This window comes from Mustela nivalis (genome assembly GCF_964662115.1).
Source record: "Mustela nivalis genome assembly, chromosome: 10".
NCBI classification, from domain to species: domain Eukaryota; kingdom Metazoa; phylum Chordata; class Mammalia; order Carnivora; family Mustelidae; genus Mustela; species Mustela nivalis.
The window spans coordinates 36295185-36320764 of NC_139029.1; the positions used below are offsets into that span (position 1 = coordinate 36295185).

Genomic DNA, 25580 nt, shown 5'->3' on the forward strand with positions numbered 1-25580 from the left:
CAGAGGGAAGCAGAGAGGGATGGAAGAGAGGAGGGAGGAAAGAAAGAGGGGGAAGGAGAGGAGGAAAAGAGGGAGGGAGCTGGGAAGATGTTGGGGGTTGGAAGGCAACCATTTTACAGCATGATGGATTCATTCTGAGAAAGAGCTTGACAGTACAGAATTCATCTTTTTATGACTGTGACAACACTAATACATTTATTTCCCTTCTGAAATTAACTTTCTAATATTAAGAAAGGTCAAGATGAACTGCAGCAAAATGAGACATTTTGTCATTTTTAACAAATTATACCAAAGCAGACTGTCAGATTAAAGGGGTCACCATTTTGAGGTCTAAACGCTGGTGCCGATTGCGTATTACAGCTAATGCTGGTCTTTCTTGCCGTTCCCTGCCCACAGATCTCCAATAGTTCCCTTTGGCCCAAATGATAAAACTCAAATATCTCAGCCTGGTGTTCTGAGGCCCTTTAGAATCTGATCACTTTTTAAAAAATCCATTTCTTCCCCAAAAGGACATTCTAAGCAGCCAGTCCCATCTCCTTCCTGCTATTCTCTTCCTCCTACATGGCTTTGCTCCTGTGATATCTCTTGTCTTAACTGCCATCTTTCCTACTGGATGCCTGTGCTGTCTCTCTGTCCTTTCTCTGCCTTCCCCATCCAGCCCACTGGCTGGCCCCTTGTTCCTCAGGATTTGATTTGTTCTGGTCTTGAGCCTGATACTTCTGCTCTTTTAGCCTTGAGTTGGCCTTGGCCATGGCTTTGACACCGAGTTCCCTCTGCCTCACCCACATTGGGCTCTACCCTACCTCAGAGACATTTGGGGAAGACTTGGAGGGTGTGTGAGAGGACACTGAATATGGGTGCTTTGATAAAGAGAAAAAAGAAAGAAGAGCCATAACCCTCTGCCTTGTTCCTCCTGCTCCCCTTCCTTCGATTCATCCATTTGTGTGGGCTGGACTGAGAGGGGGTGGCATCTGGACTCCCTCAGAAGAATGAAAATGAAGCCCTGACTCTTGGGAAAATTACTTAATACCTGTAGGCCTCAGTTTCTCTATTTGCCACACAAAATACATAATCCCTACCTCACAGCATTGCAGCAAGCTTCAAACGAACGCTTGTATGTGATTGTGCTCTGGAAACTATACATCTCTGTGACAGATTAGTGAAAATAATTAGGACAAGATCCATGTGCTAGTAGTGACTCATCCCCAGGGCTGACAGTGCATGTGCTCCAGTCCAGTAGAAATCAGAGGTGCCTGAGTTTGAGTCTCAGCTCTACAGTTCGGTCTCAGTGGGCAGCCTTGAGCATGCCATCAGCCTTGGGCTTATGTCTTCTCTCCCTCCATTCTTTTTCTGTGGAAGGTTAGTTTGGAGGACCTCTTCAAGGTTCTATGGCTCCATATAGGGTTCTCTAAGAGCCCAGAAGCCAGAATGAAGTTACTAATTCAAGGTTAAAAATGAGTGCATTGGAATTAGCCAGCCCCATTCAAGAACCAACTCCCAATTTGCCTGGTATGTTCAACCCCTGGACTTCTAAACTAAGAGAACCAAGTTCTCTTTACAGTGGTTAAGGGAAAGCCACAGTATCCAAAGTAGTGGCATAAACCTGGTATTCCATTTACAGCGTCAACTGAATCTAAAGACAATGGTGATAATTCTGAACATTTGCTACTCAGAGGTATCATCATTTTCAAGAAAAAGCTAAATCAATAGAACTCCTCTCTTCTAGGTTCCCTATTTACATGCCTTTTAAAAATGAAAGCGGAGACCCTCTGAGTAATGGTGAACTCCCTATTGGCTACTTTGCCCCCAGGGAGCCACTCACCCTATGCTTTGCTGTGGAAGTGGGCCCTGGGTCACAGGGAGCTCCAGCTCCAGCTCTGCCACTGCCTCCCCCACCCCCTCCGCCAGTTGTAATGACCTTGCGGGTTCTAACCGCTTTTCATTTGTTCCTTCTTGCAACTGACATTTTACTGATGTGTTAGGTATTATGCCCTGGGCAAGAGAATGCAGAGGTGACAGAGATATAGTTTTATCCTTCAAGGAGTTCACAGCTGAGTAGAGAAAACAAGCACATAAACCAATCAGCATGATGTGGAGTGATAAATGTGTGCACCAGGGGAGACTGTGGTTGGGGTGGGCGGTTGTGGGCGGTGTCATTCACACTGAGCCTTACTTTCCTCACCTGAGAAACAAGGATAATGACGCCCATTGCATAGGGCTGTTCTACGGATTTGATGAGGCAATGCCTAGCACATAATAGATGCTCAATAAATATCAGCAAGTTCCCCCTTTCTTACTGCCACCCCGACCCCAGGGTACTGAAAAGCTGTTTTCATCTGCCCCATCCACTCCAAAAGATCCAGTCACATAGCAAAGAGGTCTATTTAAGAATGTGCCTTAGCAGTTGGAGGATTTTTCAAGGTCACAGCCTGGAGCTAAAATCTAACAGGAAAGAAACTGTTCATTTGTAACTGGGAGCCTGAGTAAGCCAACTTTTCTGACTGCTGAGTGTGTGCTGGTCGCACCAGGCATCTAAAGAAAAGCTTTGGCTTTGACAGGCCCTGTAGGCACAGCCAGAGAGAGGCCGTTTCTGTTAAGTGGATTTAGCCGCCAATCAGCATCCAAACTTCATCTTTCAGTGAGCCCTTGTCCAGGGCCTCAGCGGGTGAAACCTGCTCCGAGCCACACTCGGGGTCTGGAATTGCCCAGGAGAGGGTTCGTGAAGATTATGTTCCTTGTTACTCACTTTAGAACTCTCCTTGCTGGCTGTCTCATCCTTAGGGATTATAGCGAGTCTCACCAGCCCCCGGAAACACACACACAGAGGGGCACCTACCTACACCCTAGGAATGACCCTAGGGTCATTCTTGCCCTCTGAAGGCTGAACTGTAAAATTCACCCAGAATGGATTAGAACAGACAAATAGAGGAAGCCAGAAGAGAGAAAGGCTCCCAGGGCAGGATCCTCTGAGCTTACTGTCAGACAATTAAAGGTATCAGCTCCGCTGAAGAAAGACTCACAGATGGAAGTTGGGGAGTGGTCAGAGAAGCCACGTTAAGGGATAGGGGCGAGGGCCTGCTCACTTGTAAGACCTGTTTGCAAGGCTATTTCAATAACCAGAGCTAGAGCTATTTTGTAAATATTACAGTTTAAAGACGGCGATAATGTTCTGAAGTTAACACTGAAATATCAGCTATTGTACATTACTAGATTTGAGCTTTTAATAAGAATAAATGCTGACACTTATCGAGTACTTATAATATACCAGCCTTAGAAAATACCATACAAGTGCAGTGTCATTTTCAACCCTTACCACACTCTGTGAAGAGATACTACTACCCTGGGTCACAGCTCCGGGCACAGAGTCTGAGAGAGGTAAGGCGGTAGACCGAGCCAGAATTGGAGGCTGGAGGCAATTTCTGCCTGCAGGGTCCTTGCTCTAAATCCCTAGGAGGAAAGGTCTGCTCCTGCTCTTTCCCACTGACTGGGCAGCGTTTAAAGGTCAAGGACATAATGGACTAAAAAGAGAACTCAGTGCGAAGAGAAGGCAGGATTTGAGGTTTGCTCTGGGGAAGTGGGGTCCCTTTATGCTTACCTAGAGGGCAAGGAATTGGCAGACTTCCCAGGGTGTTAGGAGCCTGGATGTGGGCACCTCTGGGATAAGAGTGAGCAGAGGGTAGTAGAGGTACAGCGGATGGATGGTTGCATGGGGGGACAGCTAGAAGGACGGCTGGTCGGAAGACAGATGATGGGCTTCGACTGACCCCAGTTTTTTTATAATGTGGGCTGGGCTCGTTGCCTCCGGCTCCAATCATAGGGATTGGCCCAGCACTAAGTACCTGTCTCAGGAGTTCGCTTCTATTTTATAAAATGAGATCCTTCCTTATATCTGGGTGACCAGGTCCCCTCCTCCTTCCATAAATTCCTCCCCCCCAATTTTGAAGTTAAAATGTACTTGTAGAAAATGGCTGGGAAATATAAAAAAGCAGAGAGGAAGGAAACAACCCGAGTACCCAGAAATACCACTGTTAACTTCTACTTCACATCCATTCTTTTGTGTATGTTTTAAACCTAGTTGTTATACGTCTTAACATATAATACATATGCAACTTTGTCTTCTGCTTCTTTTCACTTAAAATTATAGCTAAGCATTTTTACAATATTGTAAACTCTTCATAAACATCCATTATATGAATGTATCGTGATTCACTTAATCAGTTTCCCACTGTTTCCCACTGTTTGGCATTTAGATTTTTTTTCTCAGTTTTTCACTATTTATAAGTAATATGGACTTTTTTTTTTTTTTTGCATAAATCTTTATTCACACTTCAAATTATTTTAGACTAGCTTTGTAGTACCACAATTGCTGGCTCAAAGCTACAAACAGAACAATATATTTTAAACCCCAGAAGGTCACAGTAACATTTTTTTTTTCTCTCCCTTTTAAATTCCATGTCCTTTCTAGTTTCTCATAAAGAGTGCCCTGGATTTCAGGAAAAAGTCCAAGCTTCCTGGGGTAGCACACTGGGCTCTATGACAGGCTTCTGCCGACCACTTAGCTTTACTTTCCACCCCTTTTCCACATGCTCCCCTCAGTCCAGCACACTGAACTCCTTAGAATTCTCAGAGTCTAGTCATCTGATACATGTATGCTCACCCACGCTGCTCCTTCTGCCTTTAACTCTTCCCCAGTCTGTCCAAACAACTACTAGTCTTCCTTCAAAACTCATGTCAGAGGTCACCCTCCCCAGCAAGCCTTGCCTGACCCCAAGCCCAGTGGAGGTGACCTGCTTCCCCCACATGGCATCTGGATTCCTTGCTTGTCATAAGGCTTACCACCCTGTCCTGCCATCATCGGTTTGCAGAGTCAGGAGCTCTAAACCAGGGGTTTGCAAACTTTCTCTGGCCATGGAATCCTTTATTTAAACGCATTTGTTATAGTGATAAAGACTAACATCTCTTGAGAATATATGTGCCCTGCAAAGTGTCTTGAGCAAGTCGCAGAAATCAGTTCAGGTAATCCTCACAACAACCTCTTACAAAGGCGAGGCAGATGCTTGGAAAGGTAGGGGACCTGCCCAAGATAGCAAAGCTAGTGAGTGTTGAAATGAGATTTAAATCTGGGCCTGGGCCTGAGCTCTTAAATCACAAAGTTATACTGCTCGGGTTAAAATGGAGAGGAGCCCCATGGGTGGGGGTCCTCAGACCTCTTGCAATTTTTCTGGAAACAGTTGGAAAACCACTGCTCTCTTCTGGACCATCAGTTCCTTGAGGGAAATGACTGTTTGTTATTTGCCTTTCTATTCTGATATAGAGTGCTTGGGCTATGAAAATATTTACGAAATGGATAAATGAACATCTTTTTTCTTTTGAAAATTATAGGAAGGTTACTCTTTTTTCTATATACTTGACTAGCTTGCAGTGAAAGCGAGCAATGCAAACCTGGCATGACTTGCTGAGGGGGAGGACATCAAGGCTCATTGGCCAGGAGGTCAGGCTGTGTCGGGGATGATAAGACTTCTCACAGCCGGACACCTGGGAGCAGGACAGGGCTTGGGAGGTGGGCATTAGAACTTCTGGAAGATGGGGCAATTTCTGGTTGAAAGGTTAAACAGTGGAAGCAGTGATTAGTCTGGTCCCTTTCATCAGAATTCAGCTCTCTCCACCATGGTAAACAATGGGCTAATTAGGCATCTGGCTTACTTGATTTCCCATGGCTAAGGCCAATTTCTGAAATGCAATATGCTATTTGATGTACCAGCATGAATTCTTCCTGGGCTCCAGAGACTCCCAACAGCAACAGCCAAAAATAACTCTCGGAGATGTTCCCCACACAGTGAACACGACACACCCTAAATGTGACTTGTACTCTGTTGTAGGCTGGATAGGCTGAGAGGCTAAGGGGGTCACAGGCTGTATGCTGATCCCAACCAGCTCAAACCATGGGCCTGGAAGGGGAGGGGTTTGCCAGGGTTGGGGGTTGGGGGTGAGGGGATGGGGCGTGGGGGTGAGAAGTGGATAGGATAGATATGGTACTGGGAAAAGCTCCTGGAGGAGATGACCTGGGGGTATACTGGACTGACTGGGTAAGTGAAAAGAGGTTATTCCAGAACTATCCAACAGAGACTCCTTTTTAGCTCACTAAGGCTGGATAATTGGATGACTATGGGATAGGGAAAACAGGGAAGCAAGCTTGGTCTAACTTAGGAACGAGGGTAAGTTGAACAGACATCAGGAGCAGAGAGTGTGTAAAGAGAATTTTAGAATTTGTAGATTTGCGATGGAGATCCTACATGGCTGGATCCTAAGATTCTAGAATTTCTGAATTTGTGAGCTTGAGGAAAAAAATCCATATGTGGGAGCTCTCAGTGACAAGGGATCAGCAGGGGCAAAAGAAGGAGGAAAGAAGATGAGTCACTAGAAATGTAGAACAGTGAGAGAGAAGGGTGGGGGTTTGAAAGTGAGGGTGCCGTGGATTTCTCTGGGCTGCTTTTGGGGCTATCATGCTGGGAAACAAGGTGTCTGTTGAGGTGGCTAACAAGGGTTCCCAAACACTCATCAACAGCCTACTAAGCACGGGTCCCTGCCGGGGAATGGACGTAGAAGCTGAAAAAGAGCTTCTGTCCCTGAGAAGCTCCATCTAAAGGAGGCAGGAAAACTATCACTAAAACACAACAGGCTCTGTGCTTTCACTGGGGGTGCACTGAAGCTAGGGGATGCCTATAGAAATCCAAACAGCCACCCTTCTGGGGAGGCTGCATTTTAATCAATGCTTAAGACATTCTCATTGAGCTACCAGTGAGTGACCTGCCCTGGCCAGGGAAGCAGGGAGGTAAAGGCAGATTGTTGGCTCTGAAGGGGTTTTCGATTGAATTGAAAAAATTGGAAGCCAGTGGATGCCTGAGGAGATTCTACTGCGGCACCAAGCCCACAGAATACACTCCACGTGTGCATATGGAATAAACCACTAGATGAAAGAAGCAAAGTCTGATCTAGAAGAACAAAGCAACAAAACACTTTGTGGGCCAAAGGGTTCAAGGAAGTCTTAGAGGAGGCAGGCCTGGAGGTAGCTTCTAAAGATTAACTAGGATTTGGAGAGTGACTTAGTGTCTCTCTCTCTCTCTCTTTTTAAATTATTAATTATTTTTATTAACATATAATGTATTATTTGCCCCAGGGGCTTAGTGTCTCTCTTGACTTGAAATACTTTTCCTCCTCTTTACTCAGCAAATTCCTATCCCTCCTTCAGAACCCAGTTCCAATGTTAAGTCTAGGTCTTGGTAAGTGGATTTCTTTTTTCCTGCCTGTCTTTCCTCTCTCTCACCCAATGCACATTCATGGAAGACCTGTGCCCTACACGGGGTGTCAGGGATCAGAAATGACTAAGGTGAAATCTAAGATCTCAGTGGGATCCCAGTCTGTGGTGGGGGATGGGAGCTTGAAAGAGTGGGGTCAGTGAGGCCAAATGCGTAAAATACCAGTGGCTCCATTTCTCATAGACCTACGATTGGAGGCTACATATATACATATTACCTTATCCTGAGAGAAATCCCATGGGATGGGCATTCCGGTTGTCAGATAGGGGAAAATAGACACAGAGTTTCATTGACCTGACTCAAACGGAAGCTTCCGGAAGCTCTGCTGGCTTCCATGCCATTGAAACAATATGCATCTAGTTAGTTGATGAGAGGTATTCAGAGTCTTTCAGGATGAAAAGATGTTAGAGAAACTGAAGGAAACAATCAGCTTGACAGGAATATTGCTCTGAAGTGAGAGATTCATCTCTCCACCCGGCTCACTGCCAGAGTCAAAGTTATAATCTAGAGAGTTAGAAAAACCATGTCTTTTATCACAGGTGGGAGAAGTTACCCTTTAGGAAAGTAATGATTTCTCTTAAAATTTCTTAAAGTTTCAAAGCCATCTCAAACTATTGTAGGAAAAACTGTAAAAATTTCATGAACCAGCAGCACCCTGTGTTCTCAGAGCCCACTGCACAGTATTACATTTACCTCCAGTCTTTACTTCCACACTGAACCTTTCCCCTGGTGGCTATTTACTGACTTCTTGGGCCAAGTTGGTAGGAATGGAAAAATATTTGAGGAGAACAAAGTGTGTGATCTATGGCTGTGGTGTGAATGCACTTAGCTTACCCCTCACAAAACCTCCGGCAGCTGGCTACAGTCTGCCCATTTCCACAGGCATTCCTCTTCACCCTATCCTGGGCAATAGTCCTTCTTCACATTTATAAACACTTTATGTTCACATAAAGTAAATACATTGGGTCTCTCTCCAACCTATGTGGTTAGCAGGTCAAGGGCTTATTTCTACCTTCCGGCGGAAGAGCAGACTGAGGCTTAGGAAATTGATGTTCACGGGACATCAGCCATGTGCTAAGCCCCTCCCTAGGCATTCACTCCAGGCTGTCTTTCAGAGGCAGGAGTCCGACTTCTGGACCTTGACGTGGAAATCCTGCCCATCAGTGGAGCCTTCACAGCCAATATCCAGTTCCAAAATGATGCAGAGATGCAGACTGTTGGAGCCAAATGGGCCTTGTGGAGTCATCCTTCAACCCCTACAGTGTATAGACTGGGGTGTGCAGGGGTGTGGAGAATGAAAGTCGCAGAGAGGGGTAGAGACTTGCCTAGCAGCACCAAGCAAAATAGGGGTTCATCCAATCTGGTGGGGGGTGGCTAGTGTTCTCAGTCCCTCTCGATGCCCCAAAGATAAGCTCACAGCTTTAGCTGTCCCCTCCAGGGGGCCTTTGGGGTAAGACCGCTAGAGACATGGGGTTGGAAAAAAAGTTTGGGAACCTACAGTCCAGATGCTTGAGCTCCCTAGGCCTCAGAGAAACAGTGTGCTAAGGCCCTAGGCATGTGGTTTTCACTGCGGAGGCACTGCCCCCTCCTCAGGGGTGGTAAGCATCCTGCCTAGGGGGAGTATTTTCCCACCCCAATGCCATAGTTGTGGTCTCCTGCTCTCCTACTTTGCCCCGAAGTGCATATATGGGTGGGGATGGGGTGCCCCCAACCTTCTACCCCCCATACTTGCGCCACCCTCAAGGTCTCCAGGTCGTCAGGTGTGAACACACAGATGCAGCTTGATTTCTAGTGAGGAGTTCCCATCTCAGGGCCTTCCGAGCTGGTGACCCAGCGAAACCTCTGCCCATGCTAAGAGCAGATCTGCTGAGCCTCCTCCTGCCATTTTGACTGGGTGGGGAGCCCGTGCCTGGCTGTGTGTTCGTGCATAAGTTCTTTGTGTGATTATGTATGACTCGACACTTGTCTATCTGGTATGTACCACATCTATGCTTTTCTGTATATAAGTTCTCTTTTATGTATGTAAATGGAAGCCTTTTCTGCATATCTCCATGCAGTGCATGTGTGTGTGGGTGTGTGTGTTTTCCGGGCAGTGTGAGTGTGTGTGGGTTCTTTGTGTTAGATGACCATGTCACCGACTGCTCCGTTTGCCATGCAGATGTGTTATAACGTATTTATTTGACAGAAAGAGAGCAGCTTCTCTTGAGGACCACAGGAGGCAAGCAAGGGGAAAAAAAACAAAAAACAAAAACCTCAGCCCTGTGTTGCTCTATTTTAAAGACTGCTCCGTGTTGTTATGGCAGCTAATTTTCCTTAAATGATTTAAGGAAACAGATCTGTCTATGAGCTACAGCCAAGTTGTTATAGCAACACAGGTCTTTCTCCTCCAGAAAAAGGGGGGAATCCCCCCCCAGAGCATAGAAGTCTTTCACAAAAGCAACCCTTGAGTTCTGAGAGACGAGGGGCACAGAAAAGGGCAGAAGTGGACCCATTTGCCTCCCGCCTTCAGTTCCTGGGGATTCTCCTTAGCAACTGCCCTCACCGCTCTCCAGCTTGGATCTCATTGTCCTTGGGCTGGACTTCACAAGAAGCACCTGACGGGCCTCTCTTCCTTCCCTTCGTCTCATCTCCTTTGATCCACTCTCCATACTGCCGCTTTCCCAAGTTGCTAAAGCATATGTCATTCAGCATAATAGTCTCTGTGGTGCCATGTTCTCTGCTACTTGCTGGATATGCCAAGAGCATGTCCTTGAAGGGCATGCCAGGAACGTTGGCCTTTATTCCACAAGTAATGGGGAGTCACAGAAAAGTCTTAATCAGGGGATAGAGACCCAGGTGGATTTAAATTTTAGAATGACTCTAGAGTGTCTAAAGTGGGGGACTGAGTGGATGGAAATACTATTCATAGATCTCTGTCTCCCTTGCTCAAACATTTTTGATGGCTCTCCACTGACGACTCTGATTCTCAAGATGAAAAGAGGGTGTGTACTGGAATATTCCTAACAAGTGGCATTTTGTTTCATGGCCTTGATTTTTTTTTTTTAACATGATATTTTTTCATGATACTTAATTCAAATAAAAATCAATTTAAAAGAGAGCTTAAAATCTTTATTTTCATTAATTAATTAATTAATTAATTTACATTTATTTGAGAGAGAGAAAGAGAGAGAGCACAGTGGAGGATGAGAGGGGCAAAGGGAGAGGGAGAAGCAGGCTCCCCGCTGAGCAGAACTCTAGGATCATGACACTTAAACAACAAGCCACCCAGGTGCTCCAAGACTTTGATTTTAATGAGAAGAGAGCACTGGGCCATAGGAAGAAGCCAAATTCCTTGACTCCATATTCAAAGTCACCCATGAGCTTCTTAACATCTGCCTCTTGGGCCACCATTTTATAGCTGCCTCTCATGAATCCTGCACACCAGCCCCAGCAGCTGAGGCCTCTCCTCTTCATCCCACTGCTCAGCATTCTCCTGAATGCCCTCTCCTCTCTCCCTGTAACCTGTCTCATCCCTAAACCATAGCCTCCAGATGAACTATTACCCATTTCTAGAAGCCCTGCCCAATGTCCTTGAGGAAACTTCCTCAGATCCCCTCACACTCACACACACACACACACACACACACACACACACACACACACACATTTCTCCTAGCCCCATACTTCCAAAGCATTACATGTTCTCTACTCTAGCAACCTTCCTGGCTGCTCTGGTTGAAAATAATTCATAAAGTTCTGGCCTTCCCATTGGATTGTGAATTCTTCCTAGCCTGAAATCCTGCCCCATTGATCTCTATAATTCCGAAGGTAATCGAGGGTCTTGTGCATGGGTACTTTGAGAAATGTGTGCTTCATTCAATTGACTGAGCCTCTTAAAGCAACACCTGCTTTTTAAATCTCTGCCAAATAGTTCTCTAGGTACACCTCTCAGGCAGATAGTTGGGTGCTAGAAGACTTACAGATGGGTGGTCCTAGGAAGCCCATCTGTAAATGGGCTTCACTTTTAAAGATTTCAACTGCACCTGGGTGAGAGAGGAGGGCCCTGTGTGTGCTCTTGCATGCGAGCGACTCTGGCTGATGGTGTGATGTGAAGTCACCGTCATTACTCTATGGTATGTGTGCCAGGATAAAGCCACACTCCCATGGCTAGGGGGTGAGCTCTCACCTGGAAACTGCTGTCACGTCTGGGGCTAATTACCTGGGGAAGAGGTAGAATACTCAGACCTGATATCAGAAGGGGAGGGAGAAAGCTGGATGTGGAGGAGAGTTGGGACCTGCTCCCTGGTCTTCACCACTGGAGGTAATGAAATGTTTAAGAGCAGCTCCTGAATAAAACGTGCTTGGAGGGTGGGAAGGCAGGGACCCAGGGATCCGAGGGAGCTCCTAGAGGCCAGAGAAGGCTAAACTCCATGGTGGGTGGAACGTGGTGGGCACTGAGGGCAGGAATGGAGTACATGAGTGAAGGTGACCAGAAACCTGTGTCAGGGGAACCAGAGTGGGGGATGCCATCTCAGGCTCTGTCCCTGAGAGTTGAGGACAATCTCAGCAGGCTGCAGGGGAACCCAGGAGAGGGCTGATATCCACAGCCCAGAGCCTGAAATAAAAGAGGGCACAGCAATGGTGGCACTAGCGTCTGGGACACTCTGAGGGAGAGCTGAGACTGGGGAGAGGTGTGTGGTCTGGTTGCTTCTTTTCATCAGGGAAATCTTTTTAAAACCACCTCACAAAAGCTCTGGTTTACTTCATCATTTGCTTAGCATTTACTCTGAGCACCTGCTCAGAGCCAGGTGCCTGCTGGGCACTGGGGACTCTCAGATCCATCAGCCAGAGCCTGCCTAGGGACAATCCATCACAACTAGTAAACAAAGGCCACGCTGTCCACAGGGAGTGCCCCAGGAGTGGGGCACAAACCACTTCATAACTAAACCACTTTATAACTAAGATCCAGTGTGGTCCTCTGGGTAAAACACTCCATGGTCAAGGGCACCATTTAGTTTCCGAGGTCCTGAGAGGGGGTAAGGGTTGAGTGAGCAAAGGTCTAGGAAAGCTGCCTTTGAAGTAAATATCATCATTAATGCAGGACAGCTGGCTCCTGTTGCCAGGTGAGAACATAGAAGGGCTCATGCCTGAGACTCACAATACAGGCTGGACATATCACTTCTGCTCAACTTCAAAGTCACCATGTCTAAAGCTTGTCCACAGGTGCACTGCCCCTCCTGAGTTCCCATCTCAGGAGGGGCGACGACATCTACTCCGCTGTCCAGGCCAAACCATGGATATCATACAAACCTCCTTCCTATCCCATTAGCTGTCACTAAGCTGCCCACACCCCTCCATAATGCCTCTCCAGCCCTACAGCAGCAGGCTCTACTGGCCTCCAGTCTCTAGCCTGGCATCCTCCAAGTTCATCCCCTTACAAGCACCAGAGGAGTCTTTCTGGAATGCAAACCTGATCCTGTCACCTCCCAGCTTAAAATCCTTCCATGCTCCCCATTCCCATGAGAATAAAGTCCCAATTGCACCCTGTATCATATCCCCCTTTGTCCCGCTGTTTGCCCCTAGTGCCAGCCACATTGAATGACTTGGCCCGCTCCTGAGGGTGTCTCCCTCTCAAGGCAGGTGCACAGATGTCTCCTCTGCTTGGAAAGCCCTCCCTTCCCTGGGAATCTTTCATGCATCAGCTCAGGTGTGGCCTCCCTTCTATGGGCTCCCACAGCCCCTGTGTCTTCCTCCATGAATGCATTTGAGATAACTGCCTGTAAATGCCTGTCCCCACCAGGCTGGGAACTTCTTAGGGGTGGACAGCGGCTCTGATGATTGCCAGAAACCAGCATAGAACCTGAAGGAGTTTGGAGAGGAATGGCGATGCTCCCGACATAGTCCCCATCCACCAGCAAGTGTCTGCTGATTCTCTGCTTGCTGACTCTGTCAAGCAGAAGGCCACTGGGATGGAGGAGTGAGGCTGTGAGCATTTAGAAATGAGGCCAGAAGCTGTCGTGGCAGTTCACACAGCTCTGGCCTGAGTGATTGTGGTGACGTACACAACAGCGGAGGTCAGGAGGAGAAAGCATTTCAGGTTATTAGGGCAGATGCCCTTGGGTACTGACAGTATCTACAACAGGACACAATGACACTTACAGTCAAATGTGACTTTGAATCCAATCCAGATAATGTTTGTTGAGGATGTGCTACACGCCGGGTACTGTGCTAGGTGCTTTCTAATAGCTTTTAAGTAGAGTGACAGTACAATTTATCATGTAAACTGGAACACTTCTAAGAGTGAAAGGGGGTACTATTAATAAATACTCTGGGACAACAGATATCAACGGGAACTGCCCCCGGCAAGCCAAAACTTACAACCATCCTACCCATAGGTCACAGTTTGTGTGCTTCCCCACCCCAGCTACCATAATTCCATATACAATTTTAAAATCTATATTTATCAGTATTTACTTATTTAATGTCTACTCCCCCACAAATTGAAAGGATTAGGGTTTTGTTCACTTCTAGAAAAAAATCTCAATGCCTAGTATTTGGAACTACTTAATAAGTATTTGTGGAAGGAAGGCAGGCAAGACTGGAGTAAAAGCTTGGGCATGGAGATGGGGAGTGGGGAAGAGAAAAGATATGGAGGGAGTTGGGATCCATGACTCCCCTGGTCAGCTTGACTCCCATGTTGGTGCTCCATGCCCTTGCTTCGGTCTTAAAGGAGTGGACTTTAAGGAAGAACCAGGAAGAACACAGCTTACTCAACAAGCTCTAAGTGTGCTTATTAAGATCCAACCAGCTGATGAGCACCCTATTCATGGCACAAAACGGGTCTAAATCCCTTTCTCTCTCAGTCTTGGCTGATCTGTGTTCTGTAGCACGGATGAGTGCCCAGTTGTTTGTGAGCGAATCAATGACTTCTCAGTGATGTTAGCAATGGCAGGCTAAAACCTCTTCTTTTTAGCAAACCTAACTCTTTCCTTTGGTTCCTCCTCCATTCCCTACCCCCCCAGCCCCCCAGCTCTCACCTCAGGGATTCATCTAAAACACCCCTTTTTTTCGGAGGCTCCCACTCTATCACTTCTCCTATCCTGTTTCTTTTTTTTAAATCATGCCTCATTGTCCTCTTTGTGAATAACTGTTTTTTATCTATAAATCATATTGAAGTTGGCATAAGATAATTTGCCATGTTCAATCCAATCCCATTCTACCAATAGTTTACTGAATATTTACTATCAGCCAGATCAGAAAAAATATCAGGGCTACGGCAGTCAAGGGGCCATGAAATCACAGTCATCAAAGTTAGAAGAGACTCAGATGTCATCTCATTCCAGTATCTTCCAAATAATTGAATCTCCTCTATGTATCACTTTGATAGTGTCATTTAGCTTCGAGGTGAACCCTTTTAGTAAGGCAAAGCTTATAGCTCCTACATCCACTCCATTTTAGGCTGAACGAAATGTTAAAATTTTCTATTTCTCTATAGGCCTTACCTCTTCTTTTTTCTTCCACCCACGAGATGTCTGTCCTATCCTCTCTGATAGCTCTTTGGGGATAGAATGTTTGTGGTCTGTTTCCTTTCTCTAACCTATGAAACCCCTGTGTCTTTTCCTGTTTCTTACAAAGTTTTGCCCCTATGAACAAACTCAGTATAGACATCCACTATTCCCCTTTTTCTGGACTAGCAGGCCCTTTTCTCTAGGAACAAGTTCACCATGACCACCACAGCCCCCAAGTCCAACCATGTGGTTCCTGTGTGGTTGTCCTATTCTTACATATCCTTGCCTCTGGGGCCAGAGTTTACTTGCCCAGAGGTGGCAGGTTCCCCAGGCTGGGCCAGTCACAGTCTTTTTGGAACTAGAACTAGAAAATGAGAGTTGATCACTCTCCAGTGGTGGAAGCCAACAGATGTGACACTTGGCTCCATGTCTCCTACAGGTGGAGGAGGCCAGTCTACAGTCTTTAGTTATGTGAGATATACTCATACTCTTATAATAAATTCTCTATTTTGTGTAAACTAATTAAAATTAGATATCTTTTGCTTACAGCCAAAGAATGCTGTGAATCTGCTTCACTATATTTTCTTTATCCCAGAAGACCTCCTGAACCCAACTGAACCTGATATTTTTGAGGGGTACTGGAAGGTACTTGGGTCTATCCAACTTAAAGACAAGACCAGCAGCCCTCATACTCACCCTGGTTTTGACCCTGTTCTCCTAATTTGGAGCTCCTACTGGAATTTCCCAGTAAAACACTGCTCTTTCCCAGATTAAGCCTTAAAACCAGCAGGTGCTGAAGGAGATTGGTTACTCACTGGGTCATTGTACATCTGGATGATGAGTTGTTTCACTCCATGCAGTGTGGGGTGGGCCCACGGAGAAGGATCCAGCCAGTGGCGGTTCAGGTCAAACCCCATTAGAGAGCACCTAGGTAGTAACCAGAGTCAGAGTCAGTATGAACAGGACAAGCCAAACTTGTCATTTATAAATACAAATACAGCTTGGAGTAGGATTAGTCCCTGTCTCACCTTCCTAGCATTTATTTTTATTATTATTATTATTTTTTGCCAGAGACAGTTCTAAACATTTTACATATATTAATTCAATCAATGCTTTCAACAACCCTATAAAGTCACTACTCTTATAATTCCCACTTTATATAAGATGAAGCTGAGTCACAGAGAGGTTGAAATATTTCTGTGGAGGAGTCTGACTTCAGTGTTCATGCCTTGAGATCACAGACCCATGGACATCTCTTCTATAGGGCAGTAGAGAGAAGTGCTCAGGCTGAAGTCACTGGTGTCCCTAATATTCTTCTCTGTCTCACACCCACAGCTAACCCATTGTCTCTACCTTCAAAATATATTCAGAACCCAACACCCTTTTATCAGCTCCACTGACATCACCTTGAGCTCTGGCCAAGGTCCTGAGTTAATGATATGAGGGTGGTGTTATTAGTGTCCCTATTTTGCAGATGCGGAAACTGAAGCACAAGGAAGTTATAAAAAATGGCTTGATTAAAGAGGTGATGTCAGGATTGGTACACAAGCAGACTGCATTCATTCAAGAAACATAATCTAACAGAAGAAAGAAGATATGCTCACAGGCTTGTATCCATTTATAATTCAGGACAATGTTGTAAGGATTAAATGAGATAAACACATGTAACTTCATTTAACATGGTTTCTGGTACATAATAGCAACTTAAAAATATTATGTTGTTGTTTGATTGAACTTTTTATTATCATTTTATGCTACATCCTGTCAGAGTGACAGAATAATAAGTTTGCAGCCCGTGGGCTGGGGTGGGCAGTAGACAGTAGTGGTCAGGGATAACTGTCTATCTTTTCCTCCAGTCTGGGAGTCAGGCAGATCTGAGTTCATAACCATTGTCTGATCCCTCCTAGTGTAGTAGGCATTTACCCATTTTCTTTGGCGAATGCCTAACATCTAACCCTGTGATTAGAGGGGACAGGGTTGGGGAGAGTTTGCTCCTCCATCATGACAGATGATGAGACTATGGTGGTGCCTTTTCTCCCAACACAAAAGACAGATGGGCCAGATGCTCCTTCTTTGTGATCTGCCAGCCACAGCAACAGGAAACCAGACTCAGTGGCAACAGTCACTTCCTTCCATGACTTAAACTTGGACTAGGTGATACAAAGCTGAAATCAGGTGTACAGCCGTGGTACCATGGAACAGAGGTAGATTATTGCTGCCAACAGCCAATCTTCTGCCCTCCAGGGCTATTCTGTTAATTGTTTATTTTCCAAATGTGGCCCTTCCTATAAATTCCCTTCTTGCTTAAGTGGCTGGAGTTAGTCCTTGTTTCTTTAACAGAAAGTATGCCTAACTATATAGCTCTGTAGCCTAATTTATATTAAACCCCAGAGGCTGGGCACCAAACAGATGGAGCCATTGGTCTGGGTGCTATGCCCACAGAGCTCTTCCAGCTTTCACTCAGCATCTAAAAATTTGGAATGGAATGTTATTTTTAACAACAGGACTTAATCACAAATGACTGCAACCTTAAGATATTGGTTAGCTTACCTACTTCTCCTCTCCCTTCAATAGGTAAATATTAAGAATGCCCTAAGCAATGCCTTGCTCCATGATACTTCTATGACCTGATGCTCATCACCTTCCCAGGCAGCTTATCTCATTCTTGGACAGCTCCACTAGGAAAGTCCTCCTTCTCTGTAGCTGAAGTTTGTCTTCCCAGTGACTTCCCGCACTAGTCTCATCCTTGCCTCACAGAGTCACACAGAACCATAAGGCTATGTTGTGAAGAGCAGGAGCTCTGGAAGTCACAGTTAGGTTTAAGTTTTGATTGGTGACCTTTTAAATTTTCTTTTTAAAAAACCCCTTTGGTCTTCTGGTTTATCATAGGTATAATGAGGATAACAACCTTGACTTTCTGGATTGTGGACATGAACTACTAATGGCCCAGCAGAATCCTCAGAACAGAATGAATATTAAATAAATGGCAGCCAGTGATGACTGGCAGTGGTGGAGACTGTCGTATTGTTGAAATCATCTAAATTTAAATATCACCTCCTCCAGGAAGACCTGCTGACTTACTCTTTGCAAATGTGGGATAGGTACTTTTCCTCTGCTCCCACGGCATCCATTGCTCTCCACCATCTCCCACCCAGCCCATCAGAGTGGCTACAGCACAAGACATAGTAATTACTGAGTCTGTCTTTCCCACTGGACCATGAATTCCTCGAGGGTGAGGATGATGTCTTATTCAGGTTTGTATTCTTATGCTTGACAAGAGTCTGGACAATGGTAGACCTTGAGGAGTTAGTTGTTGAATGAACATTCCATTCTTTCCCAAGAATTTTCCAACCTCATATGATCGAGTTCTTACAACCATCCAGGCAGATAGGTGGATTCCATTTTTCTGGCACTGAAAGCCAGAGAAGGTAAGCCATTCCTTCAAGGTCACCTACTTGGTACTCCACAGGGCCCAGACTAGAATCCAGGTCAATTTTCCCAGAACCCTTGGTATTCCCATTTGGCCATGCTGCTTCCAGGTAGCCTCTTTCATTCAAAAAAGTGAGATTCAAAACCTAAGAGAAGGTATTATAGGCAAAAGATCCTGAAAGATCAACACCTTGATCCAGCCTGTTGATGAAAATAGTGTAGCTGGTGACTCAAAGGTCACTTAAGCTTCAAAGAATCCTGGAGCTCTTCCGAAGCTAAAGCATTGGTGAAAATCTTTAGTGAGCAGTACCTGTGCTGGGTACTTTTTGAGCTGATTTTTTAAAGAACATTTCTAATTGTAACAGTTTATCAGTAGGTGGGTATTTACTAAAGAAAAACCTTAGTAAAGATGCAGGAGCCCTGCCAAGCTAGGGGCCAGGGAACAGACCTCTAATGTCTATATCATCTTGCGACAGTCACTTCCCCTCCTGGGGCTCCGTGCTCTTCTTCTTCTTCTTCTCTTATTCTTTTTATTCATTTATTTATTATTTTTTTATGTTTTAAGTTTTTATTTTAATTCCAGTTAGTTAACATATTAGTTTCAGGTGTACATCATAGAGATTCAACAATTCTGTACATCAACCTGTGCTCATCACGACACGTGCACTCCTTCGTTCCCATCACCCATTTTACCCATCCCCCCCAACCCACCTGCCCTCTTGTTCTCTATAGATAAGAGTCTATTCCTAGGTTAGTCTCTCTCCTTTTTTCCCCTTTGCTTGTTTTGTTTCTTAATTCTACATATAAGTGAGGTCATACAGTATTTGTTTTCTCGACTGACTTCTCTTGGCATTATACTCTCTAACTCCATTCATGTTGTTGTAAATGGCAAGAATTCATTCTATTTTATGGCTGAATAACATTCTATTGTATAAATATACACCACATCTTCTTTATACATCCATCTATCAGTGGACATTGGGCTGCTTCCATATCTTGGCTATTATGAATACGGCTGTTATAATATCATTATATGATAAAGCATCACAAATTGGGTTTTATCCCCAAAGTTAAGGACTTGGAGGAAGCACACATTTCTGATAAAATACCAAGAAAACAAAATATTCTAGGGAAAGGATTGATAGTTTCAAAAAGAAACACCAAATAGTCAAGGGGTACCAATATCTTAATGTTAATTGCATGCCTTTTTCAACATTTGATATTTGTATGGGACCCAATTTTTCCCTCTTGGAGTTTTCAAGTTGCCCTGAACCTTGAAGAAGGGATGCACATTGGCCAAAACTCAAGTCCTCAGAGAGCATTCCAGACAGAGGGTGTGGCATGTGCAAAGTTCAGCAAAGTGAGAATGGTTGGAAGTTACACATATTTCCAACAGGCTACTGGTGGTATTATGCTTGTGTCCCTAACTAGGCTGGAAGCACGAGGAGGACAGGAATGATGTACTTTCTCTTTAGTGGTTGACCCAAATCATCTGCCTAAAAGCAGAGGAATGGACAAGGAAAAGGCCATGCTCTCATACTATGATTGCCAGTTTAGAGTCACTGAGTGTGAAATCCTGGTCTCTGCTCTGGGTCTCTGTCTCCTTGGACTTCTTCTATTCTTTATTTATTTCTGAGATGAAATTTCTGCATGAGCTCGAAGTCAGGACCCATGTTCTGACATGGATGGAACCCTTTACGGTAACAATGAGACACAATGTTTGACATTAGGATCATTCTAGAAAAATCCAATTTTATGGAAGTCAAATTTATATATAACTACATAATATGTATTTTCATTCTCTTGAATTGAAGATACTTTTGACTATCTTTTGTTTCTTCTTCCAAACTGTGAGACCAATGGGGGCAGGGATTATGTTTGTGTCATCCTGCCCAGGCCCACTCCAACTTACCTACTACAGACCCAGGTGTAGAGAAGATTCATTATATCTACTGAATGAATGAGTGAATGAACAAGTGTATGAACAAATACTCTGAAGATGTGCAAAGTTTAGGTAATTATTGAAGACATTTTTTTTAAAGATTTAAGTACCTGTTACGTGCTAGACACGTTCACAATAACCAAATAAGGTAGGTATTATTAATCTTCATTTTAGGGTACCTGGGTGGCTCAGTCAGTTAAGTGTCTGTCTTCCACTCAGGTCATGATCCCAGCTTCCTGGGATAAAGTCCCAAATCCCACAAGTTCCTGCTCAGAGGGAAGTCTGCTTCTCCCTCTGCCCCTCTCCCCTGCTCATGATCTCTATGTCTCTCTCTCTCAAATAAATAAAGTCTTTTAAAAAAATATCCTTATTTTATAAGTGACAAAATAAAATCCAAAAGAGATTTGACTTTAGAGCATCACTTGGCAACTACTAGGATACAGATCAGATTTGAACCAAGACCTTATCAATGCTAGGATGATCTCCAGTGATTTTTTTTTGAGGTCTCCCCCCCTCCAAGCCATGGCGATGCTGTGTCATCTGTGAAAGAGACCCCAAGCTACTCCTGTGTGCTCTTTCTTTACTGGTCTCTTCCTCCTCTGCCTAATGGCAGAGATACAGTGGCTCCAGAGAACATTGCTCAAATGGCAAGTAAATAGCTCCATCTTGTGAAGGGCATCGTGCCCACCCTTTTTGCAATAATGGCAGCTAGAACGAGAGCAATGATTTTAATTCCCCTCTTTATGATTTCCTTTTCATCTCTTCTATAGGATAGAGAAAAAGACAGCTTGGCGGCTCCAGATCAATCTCATCTGAGCCCTGTGGGGCTGTGTACTCCTGGAAGGGTGGCATTGACAGGCAGAGATATATGGGGGATGCATGCAATTGTCTTTCAAACACAGCAGTTTTTCAGTATTACCAATGAGCTAGATTGGATTAAGTATATTTGCACCAAAAGCAAAATAAATACTGCTTTATTTAATGCCACTAAAAGGTTGGGATTCAATTGTCCTTGGCCTGAGGCACCTTCTAGCTCTATTGATTGGCCAGTGTCAGAATGCCAGACAGTCTGTCATCAATAGCTCCTGCAAAATGCTTAGCAGGTGGGGAGGGATCTACTGTGGTGGAGGATGGCAGGCAGTGTCCTCTGTCCCACACATAAGGGATAATTACAACGCATCTGCTCCGCATCACCACCCAAGGATATTTAAAGCATTTCCCTCATATTCTCCCTTAGACTATCACAAAAAGGATGCCACTTGGGCTATCAAGGCAAAGAGGAGAATGGATAAGAAGATAGTGGGGTATTTGGGTGGCTCAGGCGGCTGAGTGTCTAGGTCTTGGTTTCCACTCAGGTCATGATCTCAGGATTGTGAGATTGAGCCCCGCTTCGGGCTCCATGCTCAGTGTGGAATCTGCTTGAGATTCTCACTCTCCGTCTGCCCCTCCCACTCGTGCTCTCTCTCTCTCTTTCTTTCTCTCTGAAATAAACAAGTAAAAACTTAAAAAAGAAAAAAGGTAAGACCATGGGTTCCAAGTCAGAAGGACTTGGGTTTGAGTCTCAGATTTACCACTGAGTAGTTTTGTGACCTTGGACAAATTCACGTATTTTGTTCAAAGATCTGAAAGCTCCAGGAGGGCAGAAACTGAATCTATTTCATTTGCGATTGTGTCTTCTGTTAGACACACAGTCAGCTCTCCACGAGACTGAATAGAGGCTCAGAAAGCTTAAGTGATTTGTCTGTAGCCCAGCAAGGACAAGTGAGAGAGGCAAGACTTGAATCCAGTTTGTGAGTCTAAAGCCCATGTTCTTAGCCATTACTTTGTTCACTCTTAGCAGTCCTGGGAGTCAGGTCAGTGTCCAATTGAGGGGACTCATGTGAGGTGAGGGGTGTATGTAACACCCTTAATTTTTAAATGGGGAAATTGAGGGGCACCTGGGTGGCTTGGTCCATTAAGCATCTGACTTTGGCTCAGGTCATAGTCTCAGGGTCCTGGAATCAAGCCCTGAATCAGGCTCCCCTCTATGTGGGGAGTCTGCTTGTCCCTCTGTCCCTTCCCCTTCTCATTTCTCTCTCTCTCTTTCTCAGATAAATGAATAAAATCTTAAAAAAAAAAAAAGTGGGGAAACTGGATCTCAATTGGAGGCTAACATGTAGAGTACCTTTGTGAAAATTGACAAAAGGGGCCCCCCCTCCAAGCTGACAAACAGGTGCCCCTTCTGAGTGGGTGAAGTATTGCTCTGGCTCGACATGGGGTTATGAGCAGTTACAGGCAGCCTGGCACCTTAACCAGGAACCTTTGGGCAGTATACCAACTGCTGTACATGGGAGGAGGCCCTGGACATTCCCAAAGTCCATAGCAGAGCTAGGATGAGGTGGGAATTCCTACCTCCAAGGGTCAGCAAGATCTTGGAGCCTGGAATGGTGGCATTTCTGGCAAGGTGTTGGGGCTGGGGGAAGGGAGTACTCAGACCATATGTGGAAAAGGGATCATCTTTAACTTTGAAATTCCTGGGTCCTTATTACTAGAGGACAAGGAGAAGCTTTGTTGGAGTGCCTTTTCCCTTTCCATGGAGAGCATGTGCTCTGGGGTTTCAGTCTCCTTCTACCCTGTCTCCTGCTTGGTAGCAACACCTGGCTTGGTGGAAAGGGTGGGATGTCCCCCTGGTGACTTAGAACAATTCTGAGAATCACCAACTGAAAGGACCCAAGATTTCATAAAATCCAATTCCCATATCTCAATGACAGGGAAATGGAGGCCAAGGTCACATAGCTATGTAAGAATAGCATTGGAAGTTCATTCCAGGACCAAGAGATTATTTTCCCTCAATAACAACACTTGACAAGGAGTAAAAAGAACCATTTAACAAAGTCCAAGGGGGAACATTTTCTAAAGGAATGCCCTGGCCCTTGGGTCTAGGAATCATCTATTTCAACTTCTCAAATGAGAAAGGGTAAAGGGAACAAAAAAGAGAAGAAAAGTTCTTTAGGTCCTCACAAGCTCTGGGAGCAGAAGAGACCCCTGCCCACCCTATCTAAGCCCCAAAAGTAGCTTAGATGGCAGTGTGGACCCTGGAGCCACACTGCCTAGATAAGATCCTGGCTTTGGCCACATCTTGGCTGTGTGGCCTCAGCCCCCATCTAGGCAATGTGGATCTTGCTCACCTCAGAGGGTTGTTTTGAGGATTAAATGAGATCAGCCATGAAAAATGTTGGAGACACTGCCTTGTTTGAGATCAGGGCTACACATGTGTTAACTGGTCTTAGAGTTTGGTCTTGGTAAGACTGACAGCATCTTCCACAAACTGGTCTCCACTTATATCTCCAGCTTCTTTAGCCATGTCTCTAACCTGTATACCACCCAAGGCTCACACATGTTACATCCTATGAACTAATTGGAAGAAGGTGCTCCCTCCTGTGGGCTAATGTAATTTCTCCAAGGCCCAAGGCCAATCAGGCCTGGGCTGCATGCCAGCTGCCACCTGCCCTCTTAGCTGGTGCCTTGTGCAGTGCATGAACCTACACTGCGGTCTGTAGCTGTGACCATGCACAATGGCCACATTAGACCACTTGCCATTCCCCAAGGCTTCCTGCGCACTCAGGACTCAGGCAGCAAGGCTGAGGCTAGGCACTGGGGCTCTAGGGCAGCTCTCTGGTTTTGACTCCTGGATCTCTAGGAACTTGGGCAAGGTATTTAGCCACTCTATGTGCATCGGGTTCCTTTCTGTAATATGAGGATAATATAAGAAACTATGCCATAGGTTCATGGGATTGTTAGGAGGAACCTCCCATTTCAACTCCAACAGGGACTCCTAGTCTCCAGCAGTGAGAGAATGGCTCTACCTCTCTATTCCTTTGTTTCCTCTTCTCAGAAGGAGCTGGTGAAACTTGAAACTTATCTGATCCATTAACTTGAGAAAAGAGGAAGAGCCTGTTGGCCTCTGTTGGCCTAGTCCCTCCATGCATGACTCACTGAGACCTGTAACCCTGCAGGGAGGTTCCATGCTGGCCCCCTCTCTGTCACTGGTGTGCCTTCTGAGAAGCAGCTCACTTCCTGCTTGGCCTGGGGTTGGTGGCAAAGTTGAACTTTGGGGTGCCAGAGAAGGTGGCCAATTTTAGCCACAGAGATAAACCATGCCTCCCAAATCCTGTTTTTAATCAAGAATAAAATTAGTATTTTGACCCCTGTCTTTCTGATGCCTCTATCTCCTAAACTGGGGGGAGTGGGGGCGGGTGTATGATGAGTTCCATCTTCAGTGGAAATAATACATAAAAACACTTAAAACAGGGCCTGGTATGCATAAATTCAATTAATGTTTGTATTATTATCAACACTGTTGTTATTTAACACTATTCCTCTGTTTTAGAACGTGCTGCCGATTTCTTCCCCAGGCTAACTCTGCCCCATCCCTCAAGGCTTACCTCACACAACACCTTCCTGGGGCCAAGCACAGGGCAAAACCCACCTCAGTTCCCCAGGGCACGGTACAAAGTAGGTGCTATGTGAGGGCCTGAGGGAAAGAAGGGGGTGGTGAGGAAAAGAAATAAAGAAGAGGGAGAGGAAATGATTGAGTTGAAAGGCTTCTGAAGCAGAAGTGCAGTGCCAGCAAAGGCACAAGCGTGAGCAAGGGTGGGCCAGTTTAGGGCCCTGCAAAGGGCCCAGGTAGGTGAGAGGAGCGGAGGGAGGGTGTTCGGGCAGGAGCAAGGTGGGCTGTGGGAGATGAACCTGAGGAGGAAGCTCCTGGACACCAGGCTCCACAGTTCAGGTTCTTGCCGGTGGCCAACAGGGAGCCATGGGAGGATTTTACACAGAGAACTAACACTCTTCAAGCAGTGGTTTAGGAACTAAGACCCAAAATGACAAAAGTTCTTGATTCTATTGTTTTGTTCTCCAGACTCCCCAGCCACTCATTCTGGGTTACTTTCTCCTCAGAGGCCTATGTTCACTGTAGAATCAATTATTAAAATCAACTTGCTATCAACTCTCTCTTTGAAATGCTATTCAGCTGGTCGCAGGGACAGAGATGGGGGGCTGCCTCCACAGACATCTAGCCATCTGGCCTTTTCTGTGGAACCTGGCTGCGAAGCTCATTTGAATAATTGGTTTTGGCGGTGTGCACTTGTGGGTTAGACACCTGATTACACTGCCAGCCCCAATGTCCTTTCAGCCTCCTTAGAAACATTGCTCGGGTTACATTAAGGCAGGAGAGTGTTTCTGGGAGGTGAGGCTCTGTCTGGTCCCTGTTGTCGCTCGTACTTTGTCTCGACTAACTGTGTGGCTCACTCACTGTGTGACCTTGAGCAAGTTTCTTAGCTTCTCTGTGGCTCCGTTTCTTCTTTGTGATTCCCACCCTCTCTATCTATATGCCACAGGCTTCTAGCAAGGCTGTAGGAAAAGCCAGGG

The 25580-nt window shown here is 45.4% G+C and overlaps 1 protein-coding gene and 1 long non-coding RNA gene across 6 annotated transcripts in view; one reads left to right on the forward strand and one right to left on the reverse strand.

The window, feature by feature from the left end:
- The window catches only part of LOC309843112, a 1054942-nt gene that overhangs the window by 431195 nt on the left and 598167 nt on the right, over positions 1-25580 (forward strand). The window lies entirely within an intron of this gene.
- The window catches only part of AGBL4 (AGBL carboxypeptidase 4), a 1624959-nt gene that overhangs the window by 83080 nt on the left and 1516299 nt on the right, over positions 1-25580 (reverse strand). For all 3 annotated transcript variants that reach the window (XM_082688347.1, XM_082688346.1, XM_082688345.1), the window contains exon 9: positions 15619-15730. In XM_082688347.1, the coding sequence (XP_082544473.1) occupies positions 15619-15730 (112 nt within the window). The remainder of the gene's footprint in view (positions 1-15618; positions 15731-25580) is intronic.